Genomic DNA, 12,162 nt, shown 5'->3' with positions numbered 1-12,162 from the left:
ATTTATTAGATCCTTCTTTTTATTGTTCGTAGCTCAACTTTACTAACAATTTCGCTTGCTATGTTAAAATCAGCAATTTGGATGTTCAATAGAAAGAATTTAGAGCTTTTTATTGAATTCATGTTAACAGATTACTGGAAAATAATTGAAGCTAATGTTTTTGAATACTTAAAAAAATATGCATTGTATATAATTATTAATATTTAAAACTAAATTATTTGTTTTATAAATGTATTTTCCATATAAATAATATATATCCTTTCAGATATGCTAAAACCATTACCAAAGGATATCTCATTTCTATGTGTAACGCCTTATTATTTTTCTTTAGTTTACCTATTATCGAAATATTAATTACAAAGCATGAAGATTCAGATAATTTTACTATGAACTTTCCATTTGCTGCATCATATCCTGTGGCTTTTTATAAATTTCCCTTGTATGAGGTACCATTACATTTCACTTGCATTACAAACTCGTGTTTAATTGTAGTTATTAGTTTATAAATATAATTACATATATAGATTGCATATGCATCTCAAATATTGGCAACAAGTATTTGTTGTTTGGTCATGCTTGCAACTGATGGTCTAATTGCAACTGCTCTACTTCATACATGCGGACATTTTGCGGTACTTAGAAAAAATGTGAAACAACTCGATTCATACATCTATCGTGTATGTATTGTATTCTACTATATATATGTATATAATTGTAATGTTATATATTTTAAAATAATCCAATTATTGCAGATAACTCGTTTAAAGACTAATTCAAAACACATAAATGCAAATTTATACGAAATCAAAATTCAAATAATACATGTAATCAAACATCATCAAGTAGTGCTTTGGTAAATAGATTTCATGTGCTTCCAAAAATTTTATTATTTCTTATTCACTTTAATATAATTCAGGTTTTGCGACAATATGGAAAAAAATTTCCATCTAATACTCTTTTTACAAGCAATGATCAGTAGTCTCCTAATTTGTTTCGTCGGATTTCAGGTTTCTGCAGTACGCATATTTACAGATTTAAAAATTGTAATAAATCATATGCAACTTATTATATGTTATTTAATACATATTTTTGCATTACAGACGTTAATGGAACAGTCTAAAATGATTAAGTTTGCTTCTCATTTAATCGTGGCATTTTTTCAATTATTACTTTTCTGTTTTCCTGGAGACATGTTAATACAAGAGGTGGATGATATTATATAATTACATATGTATAAGAATAGATGTACTTAATTTTAAGTGTAAAAGAGTTTCAGTATAAGCACAGCTGTATATTCCATACAATGGTCTCAATTAGCAACTTTTATTAAAGATGAATTGTGTATGATCATTGTGCGTTCTCAAAGACCTAGTTATATTACAGCAGGAAAATTATACATAATGCATTTGGAAAATTTTACAGCGGTAAAAGTTTCATCACATATTTATCTAAAAAAATATGTAAAATATTCGTTAGCATAATATTACCGAGATAATAACAATTATTTGACCATTTACATATATTTACAGATACTCAGTACTGCATTTTCATATTTTATGATGCTTCAGAGCTTTAATTCAGAATCTTAGTCTAGGAACTGGTTTGTATAGTTTCAATTTACTAATAATCAGTTGATGTATAAACATTAAATTATTAAATACTTAATAAATCGTAATATTCTTTACATGTATGCGCCCCATCCAAAGTACATTTGACAAAGATTATCTACATTAGTTGCTTCTAAAATCAACTGATTAGTTTGTCCCTCAACACTAAGATTTAAAGCAATATTCTCTAATTTTTTTCCATGATATCGAATTAAACCTTTGAGTCGTTGTTCTATATTTTTTATATGTTCCACAGCCTAAAATTTCAATTATGTATTTTATGTTCCATTTATATTAACAATTTATTGCATTATAATATATTATATTATGGCTTACTTTTTCATTTGTTTTCTCACCACCTTCACTAATATGATTCTTATTCCAGCTTACAAGTGGGTCATATACAAATGGTGTTAATACACTTAATAATGTGCTACTTTGTTGTCGGAGAACCCTCATAGTTATTTCACAAGCGCGCCTAAACGGTCCCTCAATTTTTAATGGTCCCATAGCATCTACCATATTATGCGTTAAACGAAATGGTACACGTTCTGGCCACTCAAACAATTCTCCCTGATAATTGAAATATTTTTGAATTATTACAATAATTATTGTATATAAACTACTTAGTCATGTTTTGCCTTACTAGATATTAAAACAAAGAATAAATGTGAAGCATTTAAATTGTATTGAGGTTTTAATTTATGAATAAATCTCTTACATACCCTATTAAACAAACAATTAAAATCTACGTGTACACAATCTCCACATTTAGAATCAAATAATATATTTTCTCCATGACGATCTCCAAGGCCAAGAATATATCCCACCATAGACATTACTGCTGTAGTTCTAATATAGGCAGTACGTGCTTCATACCTATTATACATATATGTTTATTATTTTTTTACGTTTAAATAATATATGTTTGCTTTATCTACAGAAATAATTGTGAAACGCACCACCCATATGGATCAGGGAATGTAAGACGAAACCAATCTCCGAGTACTGATGGATGACGCGGAAGAAGTTGTTGTAGAAACACCTTCTTTTTCTTCTCCAATGGATCTTTTAACGCTACAATGCAATGTTCAAGTAAGAATTTTCGTACTTATCAACAATGTTTCTTTACAATATAGTATTTCTACTTACAGCATAATATGCTTCTAAGTTCTCTATTCGAAATTGCAATACCTCTTTCTTTATACAAACTTATAATAATGGGTCTAAACCCAACTAAATTCGGTACCCATTCTACTAAACCGCATTCTTCATTCAGAGGTACAACGCTCTGTAATTTAAACTTACACTTAATTTAAACTCTGTAATTAAAATTTAAGCTCCTAACAGTACATTTAAAGTTATTATGTATTTACATATGTCCGTATATACAATCTTCTTTGTCGAGATTCTGGATCATTTTGAAGATATTTATTTACAATATCATTGAATTCCATTAATCTGAAGTCTCTTCGTAAATCATCTTTTGGCTTACACATAAATAGATAATCTTTACCATCCGACCCTTTTAATGTAATACGCCGCGGTCTTTGAAGAGATGGCATAACAGCTACATTATCTTCTATTCCGGATATATGAATCCAATTTCTAAAATTTACAAAAGATTATAAACTTTTTATGATATACAGTGATATAAAAAAAATGTCATACATACGAAGAAAATGCATTATAATTTTCTAACGACATGCCCTTAGACGGCAGATGCAGTTGTCTAAATTTGGTCGTTGGTATCATTATTGGACTAAATTCCTTGCTTGAAAGTAAACGGGGAAGATTCCGTGACAAGAGATTTACCGTCGTATTCATAACACCCTGTTAAAGAATCATAAATATATAAAAGTTTATATAAATTAGTATTTTAACTTACTTCTGGTATTGCTTTATTTGATAATTCAATTAATCGCTCCCATAATTTATGAAAATCTGTAATAAGTTTGGTCATTTCTGGCGTTTTAAGTTTAGGATGACTAAGAATTTCTTGGCAACGTCTTTGTCGTGCAGGATATGAAGACTGTAAAGAATATTCTATTAAAATTTTCTTTAATTATTAATAGATAAATAACTTACATTAATAACTGATGCCATCATCCATAAACTATGTTGGGGATAAGCATGAATTAGTTTTACTAATATGGTACAGATAGTCTTTTGCACCTCAAGAGAAGGATGACATATTCGTGATACAAGTTGGCTAAATGCAGTTAGCCACATGAATATTGGTAGTCTTTCATGATACACTTCTATACCATAGGAAAGAAATCATCATTTAGTTTTATTTTAATTCAATAGTTGGAATTATTATACTCACCCATGATTTTTGACATTTTTAATAATGCGTCTCGTCGAAATTTTTCTTGTTCCCCATCATTAAGACTGTCAGATCGTGATGTTGCACGCGAAGCGAAATCTAACCATATAGTCAACATTCTCGGCATAGATTGATGAATGTACTTACAACCATATTGAAGTGACTTCCCATAGTAATTCATGGTATGCACTTGTAAATCTCTAAACATATTGTTAATTATCTTACCCATTAGAAATAATGTATTGTTTTGTACTTACCGTCCCATTGAATCTTTCTCTTCATCAGACATTCTATCTATAACAGACTCATAGTACTGTGCACAAAACAGTAAACTTTTTTCCCATTCTCTCCAAACTTCAATAGCTTCTTTGTAATTTATAATATTAGCATCGGTATCTACATTAACTGTTTCATCATTATATTTCGCATATAAAAGTTTTGCCTATACAATAAATGAATATTGGTATTATTGGCTAAAGGTGGGATTTCCTATGTGCGTACAACGCGCGCGGTTGCATCAGACATAATCCTAAACGCGAATCACACGATATCGCTACAAACACAAAAGTATGCTTCTTTATTGAGAGTTTAAGATTATGTCTTAAGATATAGATGCGTGCATTGATTGGACGCACGTAGGAAATCCCACCCTAATATTACACTATACCAATATTATACTTCTTTTGTATAAACAAACCTTTGCACATTGTTTCCTTTCTTCTAAAGATTCGCCTGTTGGCAAATTTTTGTAGTGCATAGCTGGACGAAAACAACTGGAGAAACAACGCTTTAGGGTTATAAAAGCGTCTTCTTGACAGCCCTTTTGCCAATATAATTGTGCTTGTTCTATATAAAGTTGTTGTGGAGGACAAGAATCACTGGCAGACAAAATATACATATATGCTTGTTGATGTAATCCACTCCTGAAAGAAATGAGTAACAAAGCAAGATGATAAATATTATATATGTAGTTATAAATAATGGCACTTACTTTCTCGCAATCTTCGCACTCTTAAGCCAAATCTTGCCAATTTCTTGTTTTAATACAGAATTTTCTTTGTTTTCAATTTCTCTCTGTAATTGAAGTGCCAAATCTAGTGTAGCTCTACGCATACTCAACACAAATTCTACTCCTCGTGAAGCGCGGACAAGTTGACCACGTTTCTCCCATTCTTCGAATATCATTGGTAATTTTCCCATATCAGTCAGCATAGTAGCAACTGCTTTATCAAATTCATTTAATATATGTAACCTATCCATCATAATAAGTACAGTAAAAAATAATTAGTTCAGTAAGACAGTAAGTAAGATACAATAAACCGTTTTTTAGCATGAGATATAGTTTTAAATATTAATCTTACTTCATAATGTAAGAATAGCTTTGTTGATAAGCTCCTGGCCGTGATGCATCTTCTAACAATGATACCAGATTCTTTTTTAAGGATGATAAATCTGGTTTAATACCTTTCTTAAGATCTTCAAGTAGTATATGTTTTATATTTTTTTGGGAAGTGTCATCAAATCTTATGAAATGAGCTAATCTCCAAAACGGCTCGTGTTCAATCATTAATGGCTCTAACTCTGATCTGTTACTTAAGACTCCTTCAGTGATATGTTTTGCTGTAAAAGGTTGATCGAGACCAAGATAACACTGGATCATTCCTTGTAAATATGTATGCTTCAAAGTTTTTTTCTGTGCCAATCTTTCATAACAGGTAGCAGCATCCTATATATTTCATGAACATTTCGAATATATGAATATATATTGATATTTAAATAAATAAATTTTATTATACCTGAAGTTGCCCATTGACTTCATGAGCTAAAACTAGTTGTTGAACTGTAGGAGTATGATCCTGTGTAGCTAATATGCCAGATATGCCATCTGGTTCATCCAGTTGTGCATATATTTTCTACATATACACAAAAAAGAAGATATAGCTAATAAACGGACTATTTTTAACCTTATATTGATACTTACAGCAAGTAATCCACCCTCCAATGCTTCTGATAATCCCTTATTAGAAGAAGCCATGTGTTGTTCTAAATACATTAGTGCTCTATGATATTCTTGAAATTGATAACATCCTTCTGCCACTACTAATGCATTTAATGTTTCACAAAAGTCTAGATTCAACAATAAAATATATATTCATTAATAATTATTATATTTTATTGTTAACAATTTAAATATAAAGGACTCACTCTTTAAAGCTTCATACTTGTGATTTCGAACCAATCGTTGTTCCCAAAGCCATCTTTGCAAATGATCTAATACTGAAAATATGATCTATTCGAAAATTATAAAAAAGATTATTAATTGAGCAGTAAAAATATCATTTTTTATATACATACCTGTGCACAACGTGTACGCCTAGTTTCTTCGGAAATTCTGGCATCATCTGCTTTTATTCTATGTCCATGTCTAAGAGGTCTATGACGTGATAGTTCAGGATCAAGTGTAGGTTTTTTTCTAACATCGATAATTGTTAATATTTCTTCTCGTATTTTTGCGTGCTCTTGTGTAGTACTATTTGTTATTATATACGCTGATGAGTAAAATATAATGTATGTTTAGATTATAGTTAATGACTCATACTGCGAAAATAATATTAATAAAAATGCTTACCAACAACATGGGGTAAACAAAATGTTAATATTTTTATATCACGCTTGAGTGCTAATTTACATGCTCGTAATACATTATTAAGAGATTCATCGTGGATATTACTAAACATATTACAAAACCAATTATATGCCCAGTTTTCTACAGAGGAACCAGCTTCAGAACTGTTTGAAAAATAAGTTAATTGAATATAATGAATAATAATTCAATATTATAGCCCTTTTTTTATTAAATATTTACCCATAAATAGGATGAGGAAACGTTTTGTCATCACTGATAGTTGCAATCTTGTAATGTGAAGTTAAAAATGGGGTAATGATCTGTTTCATAGTCACTGGTAAACTATTCCATAGTTCACTGTTTTTCCCTTGGGGCGAAATATCATATGTTCTTAAAATTTCCTAAAATTATTTACATTTGTAAAATACAAATGTATCTGTCATAGAGAAGGCCATAAGATAATGTATTACTTACTTGAATAGCAAGTGAGAAACAATCCATACTCTGACTACTTTTCTGCATTTGAAACGCCCGAACATGCTCAAAAAGTATAGCACAAGCAAATTCTTCATTCATATCAGAAATAAATTTACTGTCAACTAAAATGTAAAAGAAATTAATATAAAAACTAAATAAATAACAAATTAATGTACAGTATACCTCTAGAAATAATTCTACGAGGGAGAAGACTTGGTTCAATAGCTCCTAATTCTCCTAAACATTCGCCATATAATAGACGGATAGATTCATCTTTATGTTGACATCCGATTAATAATGTGTATAATAACTAAAAAGTTATTTATATCATAATAGTTACTATATATCATTAACATATTTTTTATTTTAAGTAACAAACCCACATCAACAATCAATGGATGGATATTTGTTTCACTCAAAATCATTTCATTCAGTTGACTACGATTTTCAGCTAAAAATTTTTGTAAATACATCAAAGCTCTGATTATTACTTCGTCCGTTTCATGCGTAATTCGTTTAAGCCATAATTTTAAATTCTCTTCAAATCCTTTAGGCCTAAAATTTATACAAACGTTAATACAGTAAACTATTTAAGTATTTAATATTTGGAAAAAAATATATTTTATATACCTAGTTTGTAAAATTCGTGCTTTAATTATGCTTGACATTTCAACAGGTACTTCAATATCATCTATAAAAAACAATTCTGCAATATGTTCTGGACATTCTTCATTACATTTAATAAGTAGGAACATTAGCATTGTAATTATTTTTTCTCGATACATATTTAATAATGATATTAATGAAACATATATCGTTGGTAACAATGGACCAAGTTCTTTAATAGCTATACTGAAAAATTAATAGACAATTCATTATTCGTTATTTGTGAACATAATGATTTTTATTACATACTTATGAATAAATGCATTCCATGCATCACAAACAAGAGGTCTAAATCCTGGTCTTTTAAATCCTAGCGAAGTTCGTAGTGTCGCCAAAATCTTATACCTCAGCGGTGTCAAATATTGTGCACCCATATACTCCATTAGTGCAGCTAATGAAGCAAGTGCTGACTGCTGTGTATGTTCGTCCGATTTTAATCCAAGCTTTATATCAAAATTAACTAATATGCCGTGTAAACGTAAATTCAAATAAGATTCCTGTAAATATTGCACATGTATATTTGACTCTTTCTTGTAAAAAGATACAATTAAAGATATGAACTTACAATTCCTTTATGTGTAACATAATTTTTATCTGCATTACTATCATAATCAGATATAATTTTTAATAATCCAACTATTTTCTTAGGAGACTCATGAAAGTTTAATATTATTTCTTCAAATATGCCCTATTAATTACATTTATTGAAATTATTAAAATTGAGTATTGATAATGTAGTCCAGTTTGTGTATTATTTACATTACCATAAATGATTGTCTTGTTAAAAGTGATAAATTCGTCTGCGTAATTTTCGAAACTAATCTTAAACATTCCGTAGCAGTAGCAAGAGGCATATTCAGAAATGCATAACTGCAAATGTACTAAACAAATATTTAAATTAAAGTGATAATTAACAACAGCAAAATAAATACATTTCCTTATTAATATACATACAGGAAAATATTCTTTTAACATTTGTTTCTCATCCATACTGGTTAATTCAGCTATGTCATGCAAAAGAGTTCTTGCATTCGGCACATCAATAATAAAAGGAAGTAAAAAACAAACTGCGTAATGTCCATCTTTGCATAGTAACTGGCGTGATCCTTCGTAACCAATACATTTTGCAACACGGTGTATAGATGTAGCCATATTGTAAGAATAATGTATAAAGTTATGAACTGCACATTGTATTATGAGCTAAAATGGAAAAATATACTATTGCCTGATAAAATATAATTTTATACCTCTAATTTTAATAAAATTTATATACCTTGAGAAAATCTTTTTTATATCTAACGTATAAAACTTTTGGAGAAACGTTTAAGAATTTAGCAATATCATGATATGCGGTAGTTGCAAAAGCTACTGCTGCTGAAGATGATGTTGAGTGCAATATAGTAATTAAAAATATATTCAAAATTTGCCTTTCAATTATAAACAATGGAACACTAAAATTGAAAATGGTTAGGAAATTATATATATTAAACAAAATAAATATTTTTAAATATTTACTATACCATCCACAATTTCTTGCAGTAATAAGTAAAGTATCATGCAACTCATGGTTTGCATCTGTTAAAGCTTTCATAAGTGATCGTACTATGGTATTTATAAGTGATCCAACAAATTCGTCTAAACAAACAGGTACATCATCTTCAATAGTCATAGTAAATTTTGACACGATGCCTATTTTATTCAATAATAGTCTTTTTATTGCTGTAGCAATATTGAAACGGATAGCAGGATTTTCATCTTCTATATATAAAAACCACATTTTTGCTACTTTGTTATTGTTAAAGGACATAATGTGATTTGAAAAAGAAAGAATATTTTCAGAGATTTTCAAACGTACTGAAACAAAATTTGAAGATAATAAACTAAAATATGGACGAAGAAGATGATCGTATTCTTCCAAGATATAAGCATTAGAATTTATATTGTTTTCAGATATATCATTACAATATTTGCACTTTAATGTCCATGTTGTATTATCAGATCCTCTGTGAACAAAAATATTTTATCAAACATTTCATTGATTAATGAATAAATTATATAACAAATTACCTTTTGAAACTTCCACATTTTGACAAATAACAGCATATTTTACTCAATACAATTACAAGCATTTCATGAACTTTCTGTTCTTTTGAATGTAATGCAGGTTGAAGAACATATCTTGAAATACTTCCCAATTGTACTCCTTCACTCTTTAAAAGTAGTACACTATTCCTATCAATATTTACATGGTTTAACATATCTATTTCATTACTTTTATGATTTCAGACATGAATTACTTACAATACTGCTCCTGCTGCTATCTCAGTTTGGTAACCTACTATACATGTATTTAATAACTTTAATCGTTCCATTCCAGTACCATGTTCACATAAAGCTTCGAGACATTTTAACATTGTATCAGTATTAAGAGATTTAGCAATTTCTTTTGCATGATTATTGAGTATATCCACAGGAATTTCAATATTTTGTATAAATGGTAATGTTAATATTTTCTGAATTAAATCTTTATCTGATTCATTATGTGCTATCATATATATTAGACATTCGAAAATAATATCTTTTTGCTGATGTAGCCCAGAATTTAGATTTTTTAATAATACCTTCAAAACATAATCTAACTCATGTGTATACAAATTTGTTGTTAACTGTAGTTCTTTCAACCATGATTGTAAAATATGTGAGGCTTTTAAGATATACATGGATGTTTTAAACCTTTCCTTTTGTGTTGCAGTTATTAACTCTTTTTTTAATAAATTCCATGAATTACATATATTATTCACTGAAGCATTTGCACTAACTGTGTGTTTGATATCAATAAGTACACAATGAATAAAAATTATAATAATATCCTGAAATGATTTTTTTGCATTAAAATACTATAGTAGTTTATGCAATAAATATAGCATCACATAATTTTAATTGTTACAAACCGGACAATATTCAAAATATGAAATAAATTTTTCTGTTTCAGAAAGACTACAAATCCTTGGTCTCATGATAAAATATTGCTGAATCTTGCTACACGCTACTTTTTGTATTTCTTCTACAGCATTAAGATTAGTATCTCGACCTAAACATGAATCTTTAATTTATAACATATTACAAAGAGAGGGCCAAAAATATTTATACATAATTAACTCACATTTCATTTCATTAACTGTAAAATCAATGATTTGAAAGCAGAGTTCAATGCTGTTTGAAGATACTGATAAAGACCGAATAAGTTCAATAGATGCCCATAAAAATTTATTCAATTGATTCTCTGATACTTCATATAAGTTTAACCACGTAGGAAGTAACTTAATAATCTCAATAACATAGAGTATCAAATTTTCATGTTCCTTAAAATGTTTAACTCCAAATTATTGATATATATGTATCTTAACTTACTACACAATATACTTGCCTGTTTACTAAGTAATGAAAATTTCATTAATTTTATACAAAGATTTAATGCTATAAATTTTACATTTGGAACAGATATCATGATTATATTTAATACTTTTTCAGAGAGTATTTTATGATTCCAAACAGAAACTCCTGTCCTTTCTATAATCTGAAAAAATATAACAATTTTTATAACAATATAAAATACATTAATGAAAATTAAATAAAAATTTGTTACTTTAATTATAGATGTTTGCACTTGTGGTATATCACAGTATTTTATTGTAACAGGAAATGCTTGTAAATCCAAATTTTTTATAATATCTTTTTCTGTATGAAATTTGTTCAATACTATTGTATGTTCTTCTCCACTGATTTTGTAAAATTCTGATATTTCTGAAATTAATGATATTATTAGGTGTTGCATATATGATACCATTTTTAATACATACCTTGAAGAATGTTTATATATTCATTACTAATCGTTTCAAACATTGTAATATGATGTCTAGATAATATTCTAAGCATACAAGCTTGTATCTCTATGCTGTTGCTAAGAACTTCATTACTTAAAGGATTTCCAACTAGGTGAAACATAACACCAAACAACCAGGTGGTAAATGCTATAATTAAAGGTATGTTACTTCACTGTGTTTTGTCAATGTATCCTCATTATTATTTATTAGTCATAATTGTTATACCAGTATATTGACATTTTAGCGTTTCATTTTGCATTCCATTGCTGAAAGGTGGAATTAAAACTGTTGTCAGAGTAGCTGAACTTTTAATTATTGACTCTAATAAAGAACAAAGCATTTGTTTGGCAGTTGCATTTTTTAAATCAGAAAATATTGCAATTATAGGACTATTAATGAATTTCCATACCGAATCTGCCACTGTCACATTACTAGAAAAATCATTTTCTCATTATTATCTAAAATAAAAAATTTTATATACTTTAAAAATGTTAACACAATACTTTACCTGGTACTAGTTTGAAGAATAATTGAGTTATCATGTACTTCCATATTATTAATCCACGTTATTAA

The 12,162-nt window shown here is 28.5% G+C and overlaps 2 protein-coding genes and 1 long non-coding RNA gene across 7 annotated transcripts; 2 read left to right on the top strand and 1 right to left on the bottom strand.

Annotated features, from left to right (window-relative positions):
* The first annotated feature begins 234 nt into the window (after positions 1-234).
* Positions 235-1,331, top strand: LOC117243077 (odorant receptor 13a-like). 4 transcript variants are annotated; one of them, XM_033510263.1, is made up of 4 exons: positions 235-677; positions 753-853; positions 917-1,016; positions 1,101-1,331. In XM_033510263.1, the coding sequence occupies exons 1-4, from the start codon at positions 573-575 to the stop codon at positions 1,221-1,223; spliced, it is 429 nt and encodes a 142-aa protein (XP_033366154.1). In that variant the 5' UTR covers positions 235-572; the 3' UTR covers positions 1,224-1,331. The 4 variants fall into 4 exon arrangements, with proteins under 4 accessions (XP_033366154.1, XP_033366153.1, XP_033366151.1 ...); XM_033510262.1 differs by having other exon boundaries at positions 235-853; XM_033510261.1 differs by having other exon boundaries at positions 237-677; positions 917-1,331.
* On the bottom strand, positions 1,293-12,141 carry LOC117243061 (serine/threonine-protein kinase atr). 2 transcript variants are annotated; one of them, XR_004495382.1, is made up of 40 exons: positions 12,098-12,141; positions 11,815-12,020; positions 11,566-11,736; positions 11,352-11,509; positions 11,133-11,282; positions 10,869-11,067; positions 10,657-10,796; positions 10,007-10,575; positions 9,773-9,937; positions 9,226-9,708; positions 8,979-9,156; positions 8,660-8,905; positions 8,470-8,586; positions 8,271-8,393; positions 7,955-8,202; positions 7,670-7,891; positions 7,423-7,594; positions 7,223-7,349; positions 7,037-7,161; positions 6,803-6,963; positions 6,566-6,726; positions 6,292-6,485; positions 6,142-6,226; positions 5,918-6,063; positions 5,733-5,849; positions 5,298-5,662; positions 4,928-5,188; positions 4,634-4,859; positions 4,194-4,378; positions 3,937-4,136; positions 3,696-3,868; positions 3,496-3,639; positions 3,283-3,440; positions 2,984-3,215; positions 2,760-2,898; positions 2,570-2,684; positions 2,333-2,486; positions 1,944-2,180; positions 1,528-1,864; positions 1,293-1,448 (listed from the first exon to the last, which is right to left on the bottom strand). XR_004495382.1 is itself a non-coding variant. In XM_033510226.1 (39 exons), exons 1-39 carry the CDS (start codon positions 12,139-12,141, stop codon positions 1,682-1,684), a joined length of 7,479 nt encoding a protein of 2,492 aa, XP_033366117.1. In that variant the 3' UTR covers positions 1,293-1,681. The 2 variants fall into 2 exon arrangements, 1 of the variants encoding a protein (XP_033366117.1); XM_033510226.1 differs by having other exon boundaries at positions 1,293-1,864.
* On the top strand, positions 2,180-10,873 carry LOC117243080. The gene is made up of 3 exons (XR_004495388.1): positions 2,180-2,471; positions 2,551-2,702; positions 10,698-10,873. It is a non-coding gene; the product is annotated as an uncharacterized LOC117243080 (long non-coding RNA).
* Positions 12,142-12,162: the final 21 nt, after the last annotated feature.

The sequence above is a fragment of the Bombus vosnesenskii genome, unplaced genomic scaffold, assembly GCF_011952255.1.
Source record: "Bombus vosnesenskii isolate JDL3184/JDL3185 unplaced genomic scaffold, Bvos_JDL3184-5_v1.1 scf7180000013265, whole genome shotgun sequence".
Classification (NCBI taxonomy): Eukaryota; Metazoa; Arthropoda; class Insecta; order Hymenoptera; family Apidae; genus Bombus; species Bombus vosnesenskii.
This window is presented reverse-complemented; position numbering and strand designations above follow the sequence as displayed.

Excerpts from the sequence above, each read along its gene's own strand:
- LOC117243077 (XM_033510260.1), top strand. The coding sequence starts at position 573 with ATGCTTGCAACTGATGGTCTAATTGCAACTGCTCTACTTCATACATGC. Across the intron at positions 854-916 it reads CATCATCAAGTAGTGCTTTG|GTTTTGCGACAATATGGAAA; the intron begins GTAAATAGATTT and ends AATATAATTCAG.
- LOC117243061 (XM_033510226.1), bottom strand. The coding sequence starts at position 12,141 with ATGGAAGTACATGATAACTCAATTATTCTTCAAACTAGTACCAG. Across the intron at positions 7,892-7,954 it reads TGGAATGCATTTATTCATAA|TATAGCTATTAAAGAACTTG; the intron begins GTATGTAATAAA and ends TTAATTTTTCAG. Across the intron at positions 6,227-6,291 it reads GGCGTACACGTTGTGCACAG|ATCATATTTTCAGTATTAGA; the intron begins GTATGTATATAA and ends ATTTTCGAATAG.